Raw genomic sequence first — 14705 nt, forward strand, 5'->3', positions numbered from 1 at the left:
TTAAAGGTATTTGGCAAACCACTCAAGGAAGAATCTGCATTCAGAACTTCCCACACAATTGCTGTGTGTATCTCTCTATTTGCCAGGTATGCTGACTCTTTGAAATTCTTTTTAATGTTTTGTTTTGAATTGTACTTTCTATTTTATTCTGTTCAGTTGTGAGATGTATTCATTTAATTCTTTAATTGATGTTTTATCCTGCCTGGCAAAAACAATAAATGTTATTCTTGGTTTATTCTGCATTATTCTTAGTTCATTATTTCTAGTAGATTAAAGCGAAGGTATTACCGCTAATCTGTGTTCAGGATAGATCATACGGAAGGTTTAATAGATGGAGCATACGGCACATCAATTAAGTCCATTTCGATTTCTGACTATCGCTGCCTTAAATAAGTTGCAGTTTTCGCAAATATATAAAAACTATGCTTTTTGTTACGAGTAAGCAGAGCGCGACCGACTTAAAGGTAGTTCCCTTTCGATACTTCGCTCGTACTGCATATGGGAAAGGTCTCCTTTTTCCCCGTTACTGAAGCCTTTTTCAATAACGCAGTGTAACTGCATCGTCATTGGTTCACTCATGGAAAGTTGTTGAACCAATGACGGCGCGGCATAGCTGAGCGGCCTATGGCGACAAAGCGCGCAAAGAAGCGCGCCAAAAGAGGCGGGGCTTATGGCTATATAAGCAGGCATTTCGCCATAGGATTTCAGTTCTCTCTCCTTCAGCGACGACAATGCATTCCTTGCTGATCTCTGAGCTGAAGCCTTCGCCGCTCTAAAGAAGCTCTCGCCACCGTCGAAGAGGCTCCCGCAGCGGACTGAGCTGAGCTCGCCGGACGAAGACAGCGCCGGTGCCCTCGCAGACTGCTGCCTCGAGCGCCGCTCTCGAGCTGCCCGCTTCCCGCTTCCGGCGCGACTATTAGAGCTTTTTTCCCGTCGTTTTTCGTCGTTTTTCAGCGGCCCTCGCCGCTCTAAAAGAGCCCTTCAAACGCCGTTTTCACTGCGGCGGCGTTGCTGCAAATGCCACGCCACTCTTGTGGCACATGCAGAGCCCCTCTGCATGACGACGACGGGCACGGTGAGTGCGTCGGCTGCCTGGGCAAGTCCCACACAGAGGCCACGCTCACTGGGACCTCATGCTCTCACTGCGAGAGCATGAGTCTAGCCTCTCTGCGCTCGCGGATTGCTTTCTTCACTGAAAGTGGTCCCGCCGCTCGCGCCCTCCCGTCTTCTTCCTCCCGCGAGCCGGCTAGGAAGAGACAGTGGGGCAGAGTGGATCAGCGCCCGGAGTTGTGCGAGCTCACGCCGGCTCAGCCCCCGCGTGCCTCGCCCTCTCCCACTAGAGCAATCCCCCGTCCTGTTCTCACGCCCTGATCTGCGTCCCTCTGCAGATGCGAGCGACCTCGTCTCATTTGGCGGATCGGATGAAGAGCCGCTCGACGACTCCATGTCTCTCGCGGCCTCTGAAACGGAGGGATGGGCCGGTGACTCGGAGGACCCCGCCCACCTACCCTCGCTGGAGCCCATTGACTGCAAGCCGGGCATGGACGCTGAGCTTTTCCGCGTCCTCTCAAAGGCAGTGGAGGAACTGGACCTCGAATGGGCCCCGCCAGAAGAGCCATAGCGGAGCAGGCTTGATGAGTGGTTCCTGCCGGGCCGTCGCCAGGCCCCTCGCCAATGCTCCGCCCCGTTTTTCCCAGAGGTGCACGACGAGCTGACGAAGTCGTGGCGCGCTCCCTATTCTGCCCGCCTACGCACTACGCACCATTCAGCTCTCACCACTGTGGACGGCTCTGAAGAGAAGGGCTACGAGCACCTACCACCCCTGGATGAAGCAGTGGCGGCTCACCTCTGTCCCCCCGCGGCTGTGGGCAGGAAGACGAAGAAGGCCCTTCCATCCAAGCCCTGCAGGACCACCTCTGCCCTGGCTGGCAGAGCCTATGCGTCCGCAGGCCAGGCTGCCTCAGCGCTGCACACCATGGCGATCTTCCAGGTGTTCCAAGCGAAGCTCCTCCACTCTCTGGACGAGTCCGGCATTGATGCACCTGCCTTTCGTGACCTCCGCAGCGCCACTGACTTAGCCCTGCGTGCCACAAAGGCCACAGCCCAGGCCATTGGACGATCCATGGCCAGCCTGGTCGTGCTCGAGCGCCATTTGTGGCTCAACCTGACCGAGATAAAGGACCTGGACAAGACGACCTTCTTGGACGCCCCGGTCTCTCCCTCCGGTCTCTTCGGGCCAGCAGTAGAGGGCTTCACGGAATGCTTCACCACAGCACAGAAGTCGTCCCAAGCAATGCGACACTTCCTGCCCAAGCGCTCCAGCTCTGCTTCTGCTTCCAGCCGCCCCAGGCCTGCGCCGGCTCAGCAGAGCAAGACTGCCCCCTCCACCTCTCAGGCAGCACCTCCCAAGGTACAGCGCCAGCGCTCACGCCCCGCAAAGCGCTCCTCCTTCCCGAGACGTCAGGGACCCCGGCCTAAGATTTCGCTGGACCCGATGCCTCCTAAGTCTTCCTGATCTGCCAGGAAGGAAGAGGATGGGGCTAAGTCTCGCCGAGGCCGGACCACCCCAAAAGCTCCTTCGTTCAGTCTCCCCTCCGCCCCGTTTAGTTCCGGGCATGGGAGATATGTTCAGTGTACATTTTTTACCTCCTCAAAAAAGGAGCAAACTTCCTCTTCCACTCTTTCCGGTGTACGGGCCCCCGACCGGCGGTCCGTCATCCGATGCCATACAACCCCTTGTCACGCGGGCCGAGGCCTGGCAAGCCATTCCCGGGGTGTCAAGTTGGGTCCTGGGAACCATAAGTCGGGGCTACTCGCTTCAGTTCGCCCGAAGGCCCCCGCGCTTCAACGGGGTGCTTCAGACTTCAGTAAACACGGACGACGCTCATGTCCTCTGAGCCGAAGTCATGACTCTACTGAAGAAAGGAGCTATAGAAACAGTCTCCCCCTCAGAGAGCGTATCGGGGTTCTACAGTCGTTATTTCCTGGTTCCCAAGAAAGATGGCGGTCTCAGACCCATCTTAGATCTCAGAGTCTTGAACCTCTCCCTCATGAGACGGAAGTTCAAGATGTTAACGCTGAAACAGATCCTCGCGCAGATTTGCCCCGGGGACTGGTTCTGCTCGCTGGACCTGAAAGATGCTTACTTTCACATCCAGATAGCCCCTCGTCACAGATGATTCTTGAGATTCGCATTCGAGGGAGTGGCTTACCAATATACAGTCCTTCCCTTCGGGCTGTCCCTAGCTCCTCGCACTTTTACCAAGTGCATGAACGCGGCGCTTTCCCCACTGAGACAGATGGGAATCCGTGTTCTGAATTATCTCGACGACTGGCTCATTCTGGCCCAGTCGAGAGCCGAGCTAGAACTCCACAGATCCGTGCTCCTCAGCCACTTGGAGTGCCTAGGACTCAGGGTCAACTTTGCCAAGAGCTCGCTGCTTCCCAGCCAACACATCACGTTCCTGGGTGCAGTTTTCGACTAAGTCCGTATGACGGCGGTAGTCTCACCAGAGCGCGCCCTGGCCATTCAGCAGCTCGCAGCTTCAGTCAGAAACAGAGCCTACCTCCCTCTGAAGTTCTTCCAGAGGATGCTAGGGCTGATGGCTTCCGCCTTCCCGGTTCTGCAGCTCGGCCTTCTCCGGATGCGGCCTCTGCAATACTGGTTGAAGTTTCGGGTCCCTCCTCACGCCTGGCGGCTCAGCCGCCTGCGTCTCAGGGTCAATCAGGCCTGTTTGACAGCTCTGAAACCCTGGACGAACCCTGTATGGTCTTGGAGTACCCCTACAGGCGGTGTCCAGAAGGACAGTGCTCTCGACAGATGTGTCCAACATGGGTTGGGGCGCTCTTTGCGAGGGCAGACCGGCCTTCGGCTCGTGGTCTCGCGAAGAAAGCCATCTGCATATCAACTGCCTCGAGATGCTGGCAGTGTTCCGAGCCCTTCAGGCGTTTCAGGCATACCTGACGGGATGCCACGTCCTAGTCCAGTCAGACAGCATGACAGTGGTGTCATATATAAATCACCAGGGCGGCCTTTCGTCCAGACGCTTATGCGCACTGGCGAAACGTCTTCTGGAGTGGGCATTTCCGAGGTTACAGTCGCTCAAAGCGACTCACATACCCGGGAGAACAAACTTGGGAGCAGATATGCTATCTCGGAGCAACGTCCTCTCAGACGAGTTGATGCTCCACCCCCAGACGGTTCTCACGATCTGGGAGTTCTTCGGGAGGGCAGAGATAGACCTCTTTGCCTCAGAAGACAACTCTCACTGCCCAATTTATTTCTCGAAGGAGGAAGATGCTCTGGCCCACGACTGGCCCTGCACCCTCCTTTACGCTTTTCCCCCAATCGCTCTGATCCCTCAGGTTATCAGACGAGTCAGGGAAGACAAGCACAGAGTCCTCCTAGTGGCCCCGCTCTGAAGGAGCCAAATCTGGTCCTCAGAGCTGTTCAGGCTTTCCACGGAAGCCCCGTGGCCAATCCCCCTGAGACAGGACCTCCTTTCTCAGGCGAACAGGATGATCTGGCATCCCCAGCCAGAACTCTGGGCTCTGCACCTCTGGTCACTCGATGGGAGCCTCCAAACCTCCCAGGGGACGTGCTAGATACCATCTCTCAGGCGAGAGCCCCGTCCACGAGACGCCTCTACGCCCAGAAATGGTCGGTCTTTGTTGACTGGTGCTCTGCACGCAGCATAGACCCTGTGGAGTGTGACGTATCACCGATACTGTCATTCCTCCAGGAGTGTTTAGATATGGGTCGCACCCCTTCAACGCTCAAGGTTTACGTAGCAGCCATCGCAGTGTTTCACGCTCTTATCACTGGCCAGTCAGTGTGACGAAACAGCCTTGTGGCGCGTTTCTTGAGAGGTTCTAGGCGATTGAATCCACCTCGTCCTCTCACTGTTCCCACCTGGGACCTCTCTTTGGTCCTCAGAGCTCTCAAAGGGCCCCCCTTTGAGCCACTGCGTTCAGATGACCTCAGGCCCCTGACACTCAAAACCGCTCTGCTGCTTGCACTAGCATCGGTCAAACGAGTCGGCGACTTGCAGGCCCTCTCTGTGAGCCCTGCATGCCTTGAGTTCGGGCCCAACGACTCCAAAGTCGTTCTGAAACCTAGGCATGGCTACGTTCCTAAGGTGCTCTCGACTCCATTCAGAGCACGGGTCATTTCCCTCTCAGCGCTTCCTCCGTCGTCGGACGAGCGAGAGCTGGAATTACTCTGCCCTGTCAGGGCATTGAGGACCTATGTTGAGCGATCACAGCCTTTCCGGCAATCTGATCAGCTCTTTATCTGCTTTGGCGGCCGCACCAAAGGGTCTCAAAGCAACGTCTTTCGCGTTGGATAGTCGACGCTATTGCTCTTTGCTACTCCTCTATGGGCCTCAACTGCCCCATAGGAGTTAGAGCCCACTCCACTAGAGGAATGGCTTCCTCTTGGGCATGGTCCAGTGGAGTTCCTATTAAAGACATCTGTGAGGCGGCCGGCTGGTCCTCACCGTCCACTTTTGTCAGATTTTATAACTTGGATATCCCGACCTTACAAGCTCGGGTCCTCTCGGTATGATACGGCGGCCTCTATCGAGCTCCGCCTCATGCCACCCCGGGAGTTAGCTCCCCTCTTGCAAGTGTAACACATGGGTTCGACGTTGTTCTCACTTGTCCACTGGTTCCCTCACGGTGTCCAAGACAAGTTCAGTCGTTCCCTGCCGTGGCACGACGCGGTTGAATTCGTTCCCCATACGCAGTACGAGTGAAGTATCGAAAGGGAACGTACTCGGTTACTAACGTAACCTCGGTTCCCTGAGATACGGAACGAGTACTGCGTTACATGCCGTGCCACGAGGCTGCGGCTTCAGTGTCGTCGCTTCAGTCGTATGACCTGAAATCCTATGGCGAAATGCCTGCTTATATAGCCGTAAGCCCCGCCTCTTTTGGCAGGCTTCTTCGCGCGCTTTTTCGCCATAGGCCGCGCAGCTATGCCGCGCCGTCATTGGTTCAACAACTTTCCATGAGTGAACCAATGACGATGCAGTTACACTGCGTTATTGAAAAAGGCTTCAGTAACGGAGAAAAAGGAGACCTTTCCCATACGCAGTACTCGTTCCGTATCTCAGGGAACCGAGGTTACGTTAGTAACCGAGTACGATATTTGCCCTACATCCAATGTTTAAGGTCAGAACTGATGAGTTTGTGTCCGAGAAGAGCATTCAGTCGGCCGAAGTGACTTTTCTAAAGCAATACCGGGACCGCAGTGAACGAATAATTGAAAGCGTAAGATAATCAGAAAAATCTAAGATTCAAATTAAAGCACAACTAATCTTATGATCAGCTGTTACATCGGAAAAATTGTGAAACTAAGAATCATTTATAATTGGAGTCAGATTAAATTATTCACGAAGTCAGAATTGAATTAGAAATCAAAGTTGTATTAAATTGAGATGATTTTTACAGACGTGCCAGAGGACGTACACGCGAAATACCTTCGACCACTAGATGCCGTCGTTGGGCTAGTGGGTGGAACCTTACATATTAAATATGTATTATGCTATTATTGTATTATAATTATAATATATTATAGTTTTTCACAAATTAGTTATCCACTTTTATTTTCTATTAGTTTCAAAATGTCTATAATCTTACAAATGGTTTCTTTTAGTGTAGGTTCACAACCTAAACTAGCTCTTACATTCAAGACACAAGATTTTTTTTTTTTTAAAAAAAAGCAGTTTTATTCACTTTAGCAGTATATAATAATCTTTATATTTCAACATTAAACTTTTAGCCTCGACAAATCATTTTAAATCATTTTTTTATAGTTCCCCTGCAGTACCTCCATGACCCACTAGGGGGTTTGGAGCACAGGTTGAAAAAGACTCGAAGAGCACTTAATACTGCTACTTATTGTATTAAACAACACCCTGTCATTTTCCAATGTTTGACTCATATATGCCATTAAATTGTATGTCTATACCCAAAATACTGTATCTCTTTATATCTTCTTATTTTACACTTTAAACATATTTTAAGGTTAACATTAAAAGTGTAAAAGAGTTGTTGCTAATATTTTAATTTAAAAACAATTCTTATTAATAAAAATACAGTGAGAAAAACAGAACAAAAATATGTTCTGTTAAGCTCTCTTTCACCTGTTACTAGATGTGATCAAGAGACAGTCTTATATCCCTGGGATATCACTTGCATCACTGGATACATTAAACAAAATATATCAGTTGGAACATGTGCAGCAGTCTGTGATGCACTGAAGAATGAATGCACTGTATTATCATCACTCATATTTAGCACAAAAGCTTTGCAAGATTGTAGTCATCTGTTGTCTCTCTGTTCATCACACTCTAAAGGTCCTTTTTCATTAAAACCATCAGTTTGGAGCCTCATTAATTATAGTATTTTGGGTTCACACACTATTCAGCACAATGGCTTTCATAAATGTTATCATCAGATTTGTACACCATGCTTTTATTCTCTGTAACATTCACATTGACATAGTCCTCTTCAGAGTCATCCGTGTCCACCTTGACATAGTCCGGTTCAGAATGATCAGAGTCTATATTAATATAGTCCTGTTCAGAATCATCATGATCCATGTTTTCATCAAGTTGTACATTTTCATAATCAGCCTCATCATTCTCTTCATTGTTGTTATCTTGTGATCCACCTGCATGCATATTAGCTGAACCTCCTAGAGACATTGCATAGAGATGAAGGGACATAATTATTAAAGGAATTGTTAATAAAGACATCTAATAGTTTTTATGAAATGCTACATTACGTTTTTTATAAGAGCACTTCAAATGAGTTTCCTTATTCCTTTGTTTTTGTCTTCTCTTGACCAGGAGGATGATTATGAGGACAGACAATAAGAGCAGCACAGCTGACACCACAGCACCAATGACAGGAAGCAGGGAGGCTGAGACAGACACATGGTTTTGAGTTAAACTTTCATTACCGGCAGTCCAGCTAGTTTTTAGGTCTTATACATCAATACCTGTGATAGTGATGACCAGCAGTTCAGAGGCAGATGAACGGAAGGTGCGTGAGGACAGTATGACTTCATAAACACAGCTGTAGTTTCCCTCGTGTGAATAATCTGCCTCAGGAAAGAAGAAAGATGCAGAGTGATCGACAGCTGACTGATTCCTGGTGATATTTGCTTCTCTTAACAGGTAGAAGGAGCCTCCAGTATACTGAGATTCAGTGGAACAGATGATAGTGAAACTGTGACCCCTGGTGATCACTGGCCCCTGAGGCCCAACATCAAACTGTCCATCAGGAGCAATGCGGGGAATGCTGGGCTGATGCAAGTGCACTAGAAAACAATAATACATTTATATTACAGAGCCTCAAACATTAAATTCAAACAGCTTTAAAAAAAAAATAAAAATGTCTTCAAGAACTGCATCTTCTCGGGATCAAAATTTAATTCAGCCATTTTACAAATCAGCAGCACAAACACAAAAATAAGAAATCAATACAGAATGAATTCACTTTCATGCAACTAATGCATTTATATGATGTAGACAATGAGCTGATATTAAACACTCACCCACAGTGATTTCAAAAGTGTCACTCCAAGGTGACTTTATAATGCTGTTTTTGTAGGAGTAATTACAGCTGTAGCTGCCCTGATGTGAGACGCTTACATTAACAAGGTTGAAAGTCACACTAGATACATGTTTCTGGGAGGATAATATAGATGATCCATTTATGAAGAGGTGGAATTCAGCATCAGCGTTGCATCTTGATTTAGGTGTTGTGCATCTGAACTGAATGTTTTCTCCAGGAGAAACAACTGTATGTGTGGAGATCAGGGAAAGAGAGGGCTTCTGCAGGTCACCTGCTAAAGAAATATGCATCTATTTAAAATTGCATGTTAAGATAAAAATCATGAAATACACGAATCTTAATGTAATTAAGCTATTGCTTTTTTCTCCAAAAAAAAAAAAAAAAAAAGATGCAAAATATTTGACTTACCTGAACAAACAACACCAGCATCTTTACCATGATTACAGTTGTGATTTCCTAGTCCATTGTGTGAACATTGTGTGAGTTTTTCTTCACCTCCCGAGCATCCAACATCATCCAGCCAGATCGATCCACTGCCTTGACCAAAGGCAGCACTATGAGGTCCACTGATGGCTGATCCACACTGTAACTGTCTGCACACCACAGCAGCATCATTCATGTCCCAGTCATCATCACACACGGTTCCCCACGTGCCATTATGATGGATCTCCACTCTTCCACAGCATGAATCAGACCCATTGACCAATTTTATGTCTAGTAAGATACAAAAATTTAAGTACAATGTGACTAAAAACTATGTTGTAAGTATTTGTATATTGTAAATGTTTGACATTGTTAGGAACCAAGCACCTAATGTGCAGAGCCCCTTTGCTTTCTCTTGTTTATTTATTTTAATCAAGCGCACCGTTAGTTCAGTCAGGCCACGTAGGCATAGTGCTGCGACCAGCTGATGCGGTCAGCTGTCAAATCGCTCCAATTCTCCTATTAGACACGGTACCTATATACGTGGCATTACCTACGTGGTAAGTATGTTCAAACTGCTCGCAACCCTCCCTCCCTCCCCATTATAAGCATGAGCATATTACTGTGCACCTTCTGGTTGTCGTCTTCTTTTGTTTCAGATCACTAAGGCTTTCAAGTCCTGGCTGGCATGGACCTCACTGCTGAGAGACACTCATCCTCATAACCAAGCTACAGTCAACGTCCCACTGCCATACCTACACGATTACCATGTTCGCTTTTAAAGACATTACTAAGTGTCTTAATTGTCTATGTATTTTCAAGCTGATGGTTCCAGGGGGTTAATGTTAAAGCTCTTGTATGTTCAATTAATTTTGGAGCAAGAACCCCCATAAGGAACCATACCGCCAAAGATAAATTGTGTTCAATAAACTCAAGTAACTTGCCAAAGTGGTCCTGTCTGAAATATACATATAATTATCATTTGGGGCCAAACACCATAGGTTTTGTTGTTTTTAATCACTTTGGTACTCTTTTCATCACAAGCAAAACAGCAAATATACAATGCCATCTTGGATCTGGGGAAATATATAGACTTTTACCCTGTGAGCAGACGACACCTGCATCTTCACTGTGACCGCAGTTATGTGTTCCAATAGGATTGCGTGGGCACTGTGTGAGGGATAATTCACTTCCTGAACAATGCACATCATCCAACCAGATCAGACCACTTCCCTGACCAAAATAAGCCCCTGAGTGTGCACTAACAGCTCCTCCACATCCCAACTGTCTGCACACCACAGCAGCATCATTTATGTCCCAGTTATCATCGCACACTGTTCCCCACCGGCCATTATAAAGGATCTCAACTCTCCCAGAGCAGTCCTTATTACTATTCACCAGCCTGATACTATTTCCAAAAAAAAAAAAAACTATTATGAATCAACTCACATCTTACAACGTTAAACATGCAAACGAGCAAAAACTGTCCGTCATCTCATGTAACCAGAATAAGATCTGAATTTTAAAAGAGTGACTAACAGTCTGTTACTTACCAGCTGCAGAAGTGAGAGCACTGGCTGTTGAGATGAAAAACAGACATTTAAAAACATTGTAGATTTACAACTAGATATTATGATTTACTTTAACATCACCATCATTAAGCTTCTGACAGTTTTTTTAGTCTTTATGTAAAAACATTTTCCCTGAAATTTCGAGTTATAATAGTTTGCAGGAGCGTGATTATAAATACAACAAGGCCATTTAGCCACTTGTTAGCAACCGCCTTTTTCAAGAAAAGAAAATGCTTTAAAGAAAATCACAAGAGGGTATTACAGATGTATTTAATGTCATAGAGTACAACATGAAAATATCTTCAGCTTGTGTTCCAGAAGTGGAAGTCGTCATAGTTGGGTCAACTTCTATAGTGGTGAATGGGAGATGACAGCAAATATAATTTTCGTATTTGCATAATTTTTGTGTTTGCAGTTGCTCTAAAAGCAAAAGAAAACAAAATCTTTGATAAAACTTTGATGTAAAATGACAAAACTGACTAAGATCAGTTAAAGGGTGCATTTCAATCAGCTCCCTAGTTCAGTAGTCAGGGCACTGATCAGAGAGTTGGCCATTTTAAGGGCTATCTCGGTTGAAAAATCCTACCAGTGCACTGAAACGTTTGCTCCCTAAAAAGTCCCACAATGCACCATGAAAACCAGGGACTTACCAAAAGTTCTGGAGCATGAAACAAATCATGTGAGCCAAGTCACACAAGATATAGGCTGTTTTTTTTAAAAATACACACCATTATTTAATATGTTTCAGCATAAACATACATTGCTAGACTGGTAATGAACATAATCTAGCTAACATTTATAATTTATTCACGGCTGAAATGTTGCACATATATGTAAAAAAACAAGGCATTTATTATTATGTACATTAAATAACTTTAAAAGTAATGCCAGAAAGATATCAGTTTTGCTGTTGTTCATAAATACCAACAGTGATGTTACAATGAGGATGTTGTCATGTTGCCGGAAATTAAGTCATCAGTGTCCCAATGTGTAGTGAGCCAGAGTCCTTACTGTCCTTACCAGTGCCCGAATTCATGTACACATGATTCACATCATGATTCACAACCTAGGAAGCTGATTGAGACGCACCCATAGTTGAATTTGTCAGAATGTAGATAGACATGGGCTGTGTTTGCCAAAAGCTTCTTAAAACCGAAATAGACCGTAAAAACCAATAAGCTTACAATGCTTCTGGGAGACGCAGCCCTGGGCGGCAATAGTGTGAAAGGCCAGCGCTGCCTGTGACTGTGGTGGGAATGAGCGGTGGGTCTGTGGTGAGGCATAGGTCTGTGTCATAGTTCTGATCCCTTTTAGTGTAAATCCTGATGTCTAGATGAGTATGTACTATACAGGTATACTGAGCCATCTGTAAACATGCATTCGGGTGCGAGAAGTTATAAAAATATATTTCTGTTAGTGCCCCTTCTTTTTCAACAGGTCATTTTCATGAAGCAGCTAAAAGTTATTTAGAGCAGTTAACTTGTTGGTGAATGTTTTTTCAAAATCATGTCAACTCAAACATAACGATAATCAATGTTTATCAGTTAAAAAACAATTGAAAGCTCAGTAAAAATCTGAGAGATGATGGAACAACTATAAAAAGATGTACTATTGCAAAACTTATCCAGTTCATAATCTTTAAATAGATTTATGTTTAATAATGTTTTATTAAGAAAGAAATATTACATTGTGACATGCAGCATTATAAGAAGAATAGGCTTGTACATACTATGTACTTATTATAGCAATTACAATAAATGGGTAAATAATAAACTAGGTACTAACCCTAAACCTACCCCTAAACCTAACTTTAACCCATATCGTTACCTTATATTACCAATACTTTCTTGGGTAAATACACTGTAAGCACACTGTAAGTACACATATTATAAAATAAAGTGTAATATCAATATGATATTTTAAACTATAAAAAAGAGCAAGAATTGAAAATTTAATTTACCCAATATAAAAATGAAGAGATAAGGTCTTGGCATTGCAGTCCTTGTGTTGAATTTGAATTTTAAGATGTTACTTCCTGGCTCATGAGAAGAGCTGATGGTGCTTTAATAAGAACTGAAACTAGCACATTGTGTGTGTGTGAAGGATGATCTGCCCATCATTCTATTATAAGACCCATAAACAAGACCACATACCACATACCAAATTGTTTTTTGAGCATATGGATAAAACAAATAATGTTTTTATTTTTATTTTATTTATTGATTGATTGATTGATTGATTGATAATATTGGTGATATATAAATATATATATATATATATATATATATATATATATATATATTTAATCTGGGGGTCAGGAATTGTTTCAGGTGTAGCCAACACTTCTAACTGTGACATTCAGGATTACATGAAAATAACAGGCAGGTGTGTTGGAGCAGGGCTGGAAGTGACGTCTGCAGGACGGTATCTCTTTGGGAGCGTGTTGGGCACCCCTGCTCTGGTTGGCAGCAAGACACTGTTTGCTAGAAGTTGTAACGACACCATTATGGTGGTAAAATACATGTTTCTTCATTAAGGGGGAAATGCAATAAAGCTAACGGCAACACAATGTGTTGCTGTGTACGTTTCTTTAAAATCTGTAACATAAAGGGAAATGACACTGCATGTGAAACCCCTTGAATGATCTCTGCAATGTGAAACTGTTTAACTTTAAACCATAAATATGCTCCAATATACAATACTTATAAATTTATATTAAGTTGAGCATTTGAAATCACACTGAATTAGCAGTATGCATTTAGAGAACAGCTCTGTTGTTCTCAGAAGAACAAGTTAACAAGCTGAAAAAATTGTGAAGCATATTTGAGGAAGTTTCCTTTTGAACAAGGACAGATGAAATTTAAATCATCATTATACAGAGTACAAGGAGATGTTAAGCTTTTTGATACTGATATGGATGATCTCCATCATCCATATCAGTCTCATAGTCATTATGGAACACATCTGCATATTAACTGCAGGATACAAAGTAGACTAAGAAAAGATTCCTCCTTCACTTATTCAATGTAACAGGAGCAAGAGTGCTGCTGGTCTGTGATGTGAATCTCTGCTGTCCTCCATGTCTGAGGAAGAGTCACAGAGTCATTAGTTCTGTGAGAATATAATTACAAGTAGAGATTCTAAATTTCTCTGCTGATACTGATAGCCAATTATTCAGAATTATATCTGCCAATACTGATGTTTGATATTCTTAAGGGGAAAAAAAAATCTCTCCCAACTAATGCTGTAAATATAGGGAACTCTCATTTGGTACATGACTATAATATTATTAAAATTAACAACAGAACCCAAACTATTATATCCAACTGCTATTTATTTTCAGAAATAATAATTACACTCAAAAACTGAAATGTTTGTACAAATAATGTTTGGTGTAGGGAAAAACCATAGACCTGGCAAACTTAGTTTGAGCTGCAGATTTATAGGGTCACAGACCCTTGCTTTTGTCACACTTTCAGGTGTGTGCGTAGCAAACAAACGGACGAAGAGTCAGACAGATAAAAATCCAATACAAAGTTTAATCCAAACAGGCAAAGTAATCCAACAAAGACAGAGTGAACACACCACAACATGACCAGACAAACACTATGTGAACAGGACAAACTTAAATACACAATTGTGATGAACTAAATGACAAACAGCTGTGATGATAGTTAGTGTCCGTGGTAACAGATGAGTGGCGAAAAAAAAAAAAAAAAAAAAAAAAAAAAAAACCACCACACAAACAAAAGGAACTGAAGAAATACAAACTAAAAGTAAATGAACAAAACTAAACATGATGTTACGTGCTGTGCTGTATAGATGAGACGAATACGGAAATCCACAATTATATGGGCTTTATTGAACAATCCAGGAACTAAGAGACAGCATGAACACATATCAAACAAGATAACGGACAAGGAGTGCAGGGAGTGAGTCCAACTTAAAGGGAGTGCTGACGAGGACAACAGGTGCTGGGAATCTGGGGAGATGGCGGGAAGACTGATGAGGGAAGTGCAAACAGGAGTGCAGAACAGGAGGATTCTGGGAACTGGAGTCCGGGAAGGCGTGAATGTAACATTACCTCCCCCTCCCTGGAAGGCGTGTCCTCATGCCTCAGATGAA

General features: G+C 44.6%; 2 protein-coding genes across 5 annotated transcripts in view; both read right to left on the reverse strand.

The window, feature by feature from the left end:
• The window catches only part of LOC127508566 (uncharacterized), a 144343-nt gene extending 136197 nt beyond the window's left edge, over positions 1–8146 (reverse strand). Inside the window, exon 1 of the mRNA XM_051886655.1 lies at positions 8009–8146. The gene's annotated coding sequence lies outside the window, so the exon portion shown is untranslated. The remainder of the gene's footprint in view (positions 1–8008) is intronic.
• LOC127508559 (uncharacterized) overlaps positions 1–14705 on the reverse strand; it is a 111583-nt gene that overhangs the window by 62620 nt on the left and 34258 nt on the right. The window contains exons 9-10 of one of the 4 annotated variants that reach the window (XM_051886636.1): positions 7793–7930; positions 7536–7702 (exon numbers count right to left, since the gene is read on the reverse strand). The exons of 1 other annotated variant lie outside the window; for it this stretch is intronic. In XM_051886636.1, coding sequence (XP_051742596.1) covers positions 7536–7702; positions 7793–7930 — 305 coding nt within the window. Of the gene's footprint in view, positions 1–7499; positions 7703–7792; positions 7931–14705 lie in introns of all 4 variants that reach the window. 2 more of the 4 variants (XM_051886633.1, XM_051886634.1) reach the window with 2 other exon arrangements.

This window comes from Ctenopharyngodon idella, chromosome 3, assembly GCF_019924925.1.
Source record: "Ctenopharyngodon idella isolate HZGC_01 chromosome 3, HZGC01, whole genome shotgun sequence".
In the NCBI taxonomy this organism is placed as follows: domain Eukaryota; kingdom Metazoa; phylum Chordata; class Actinopteri; order Cypriniformes; family Xenocyprididae; genus Ctenopharyngodon; species Ctenopharyngodon idella.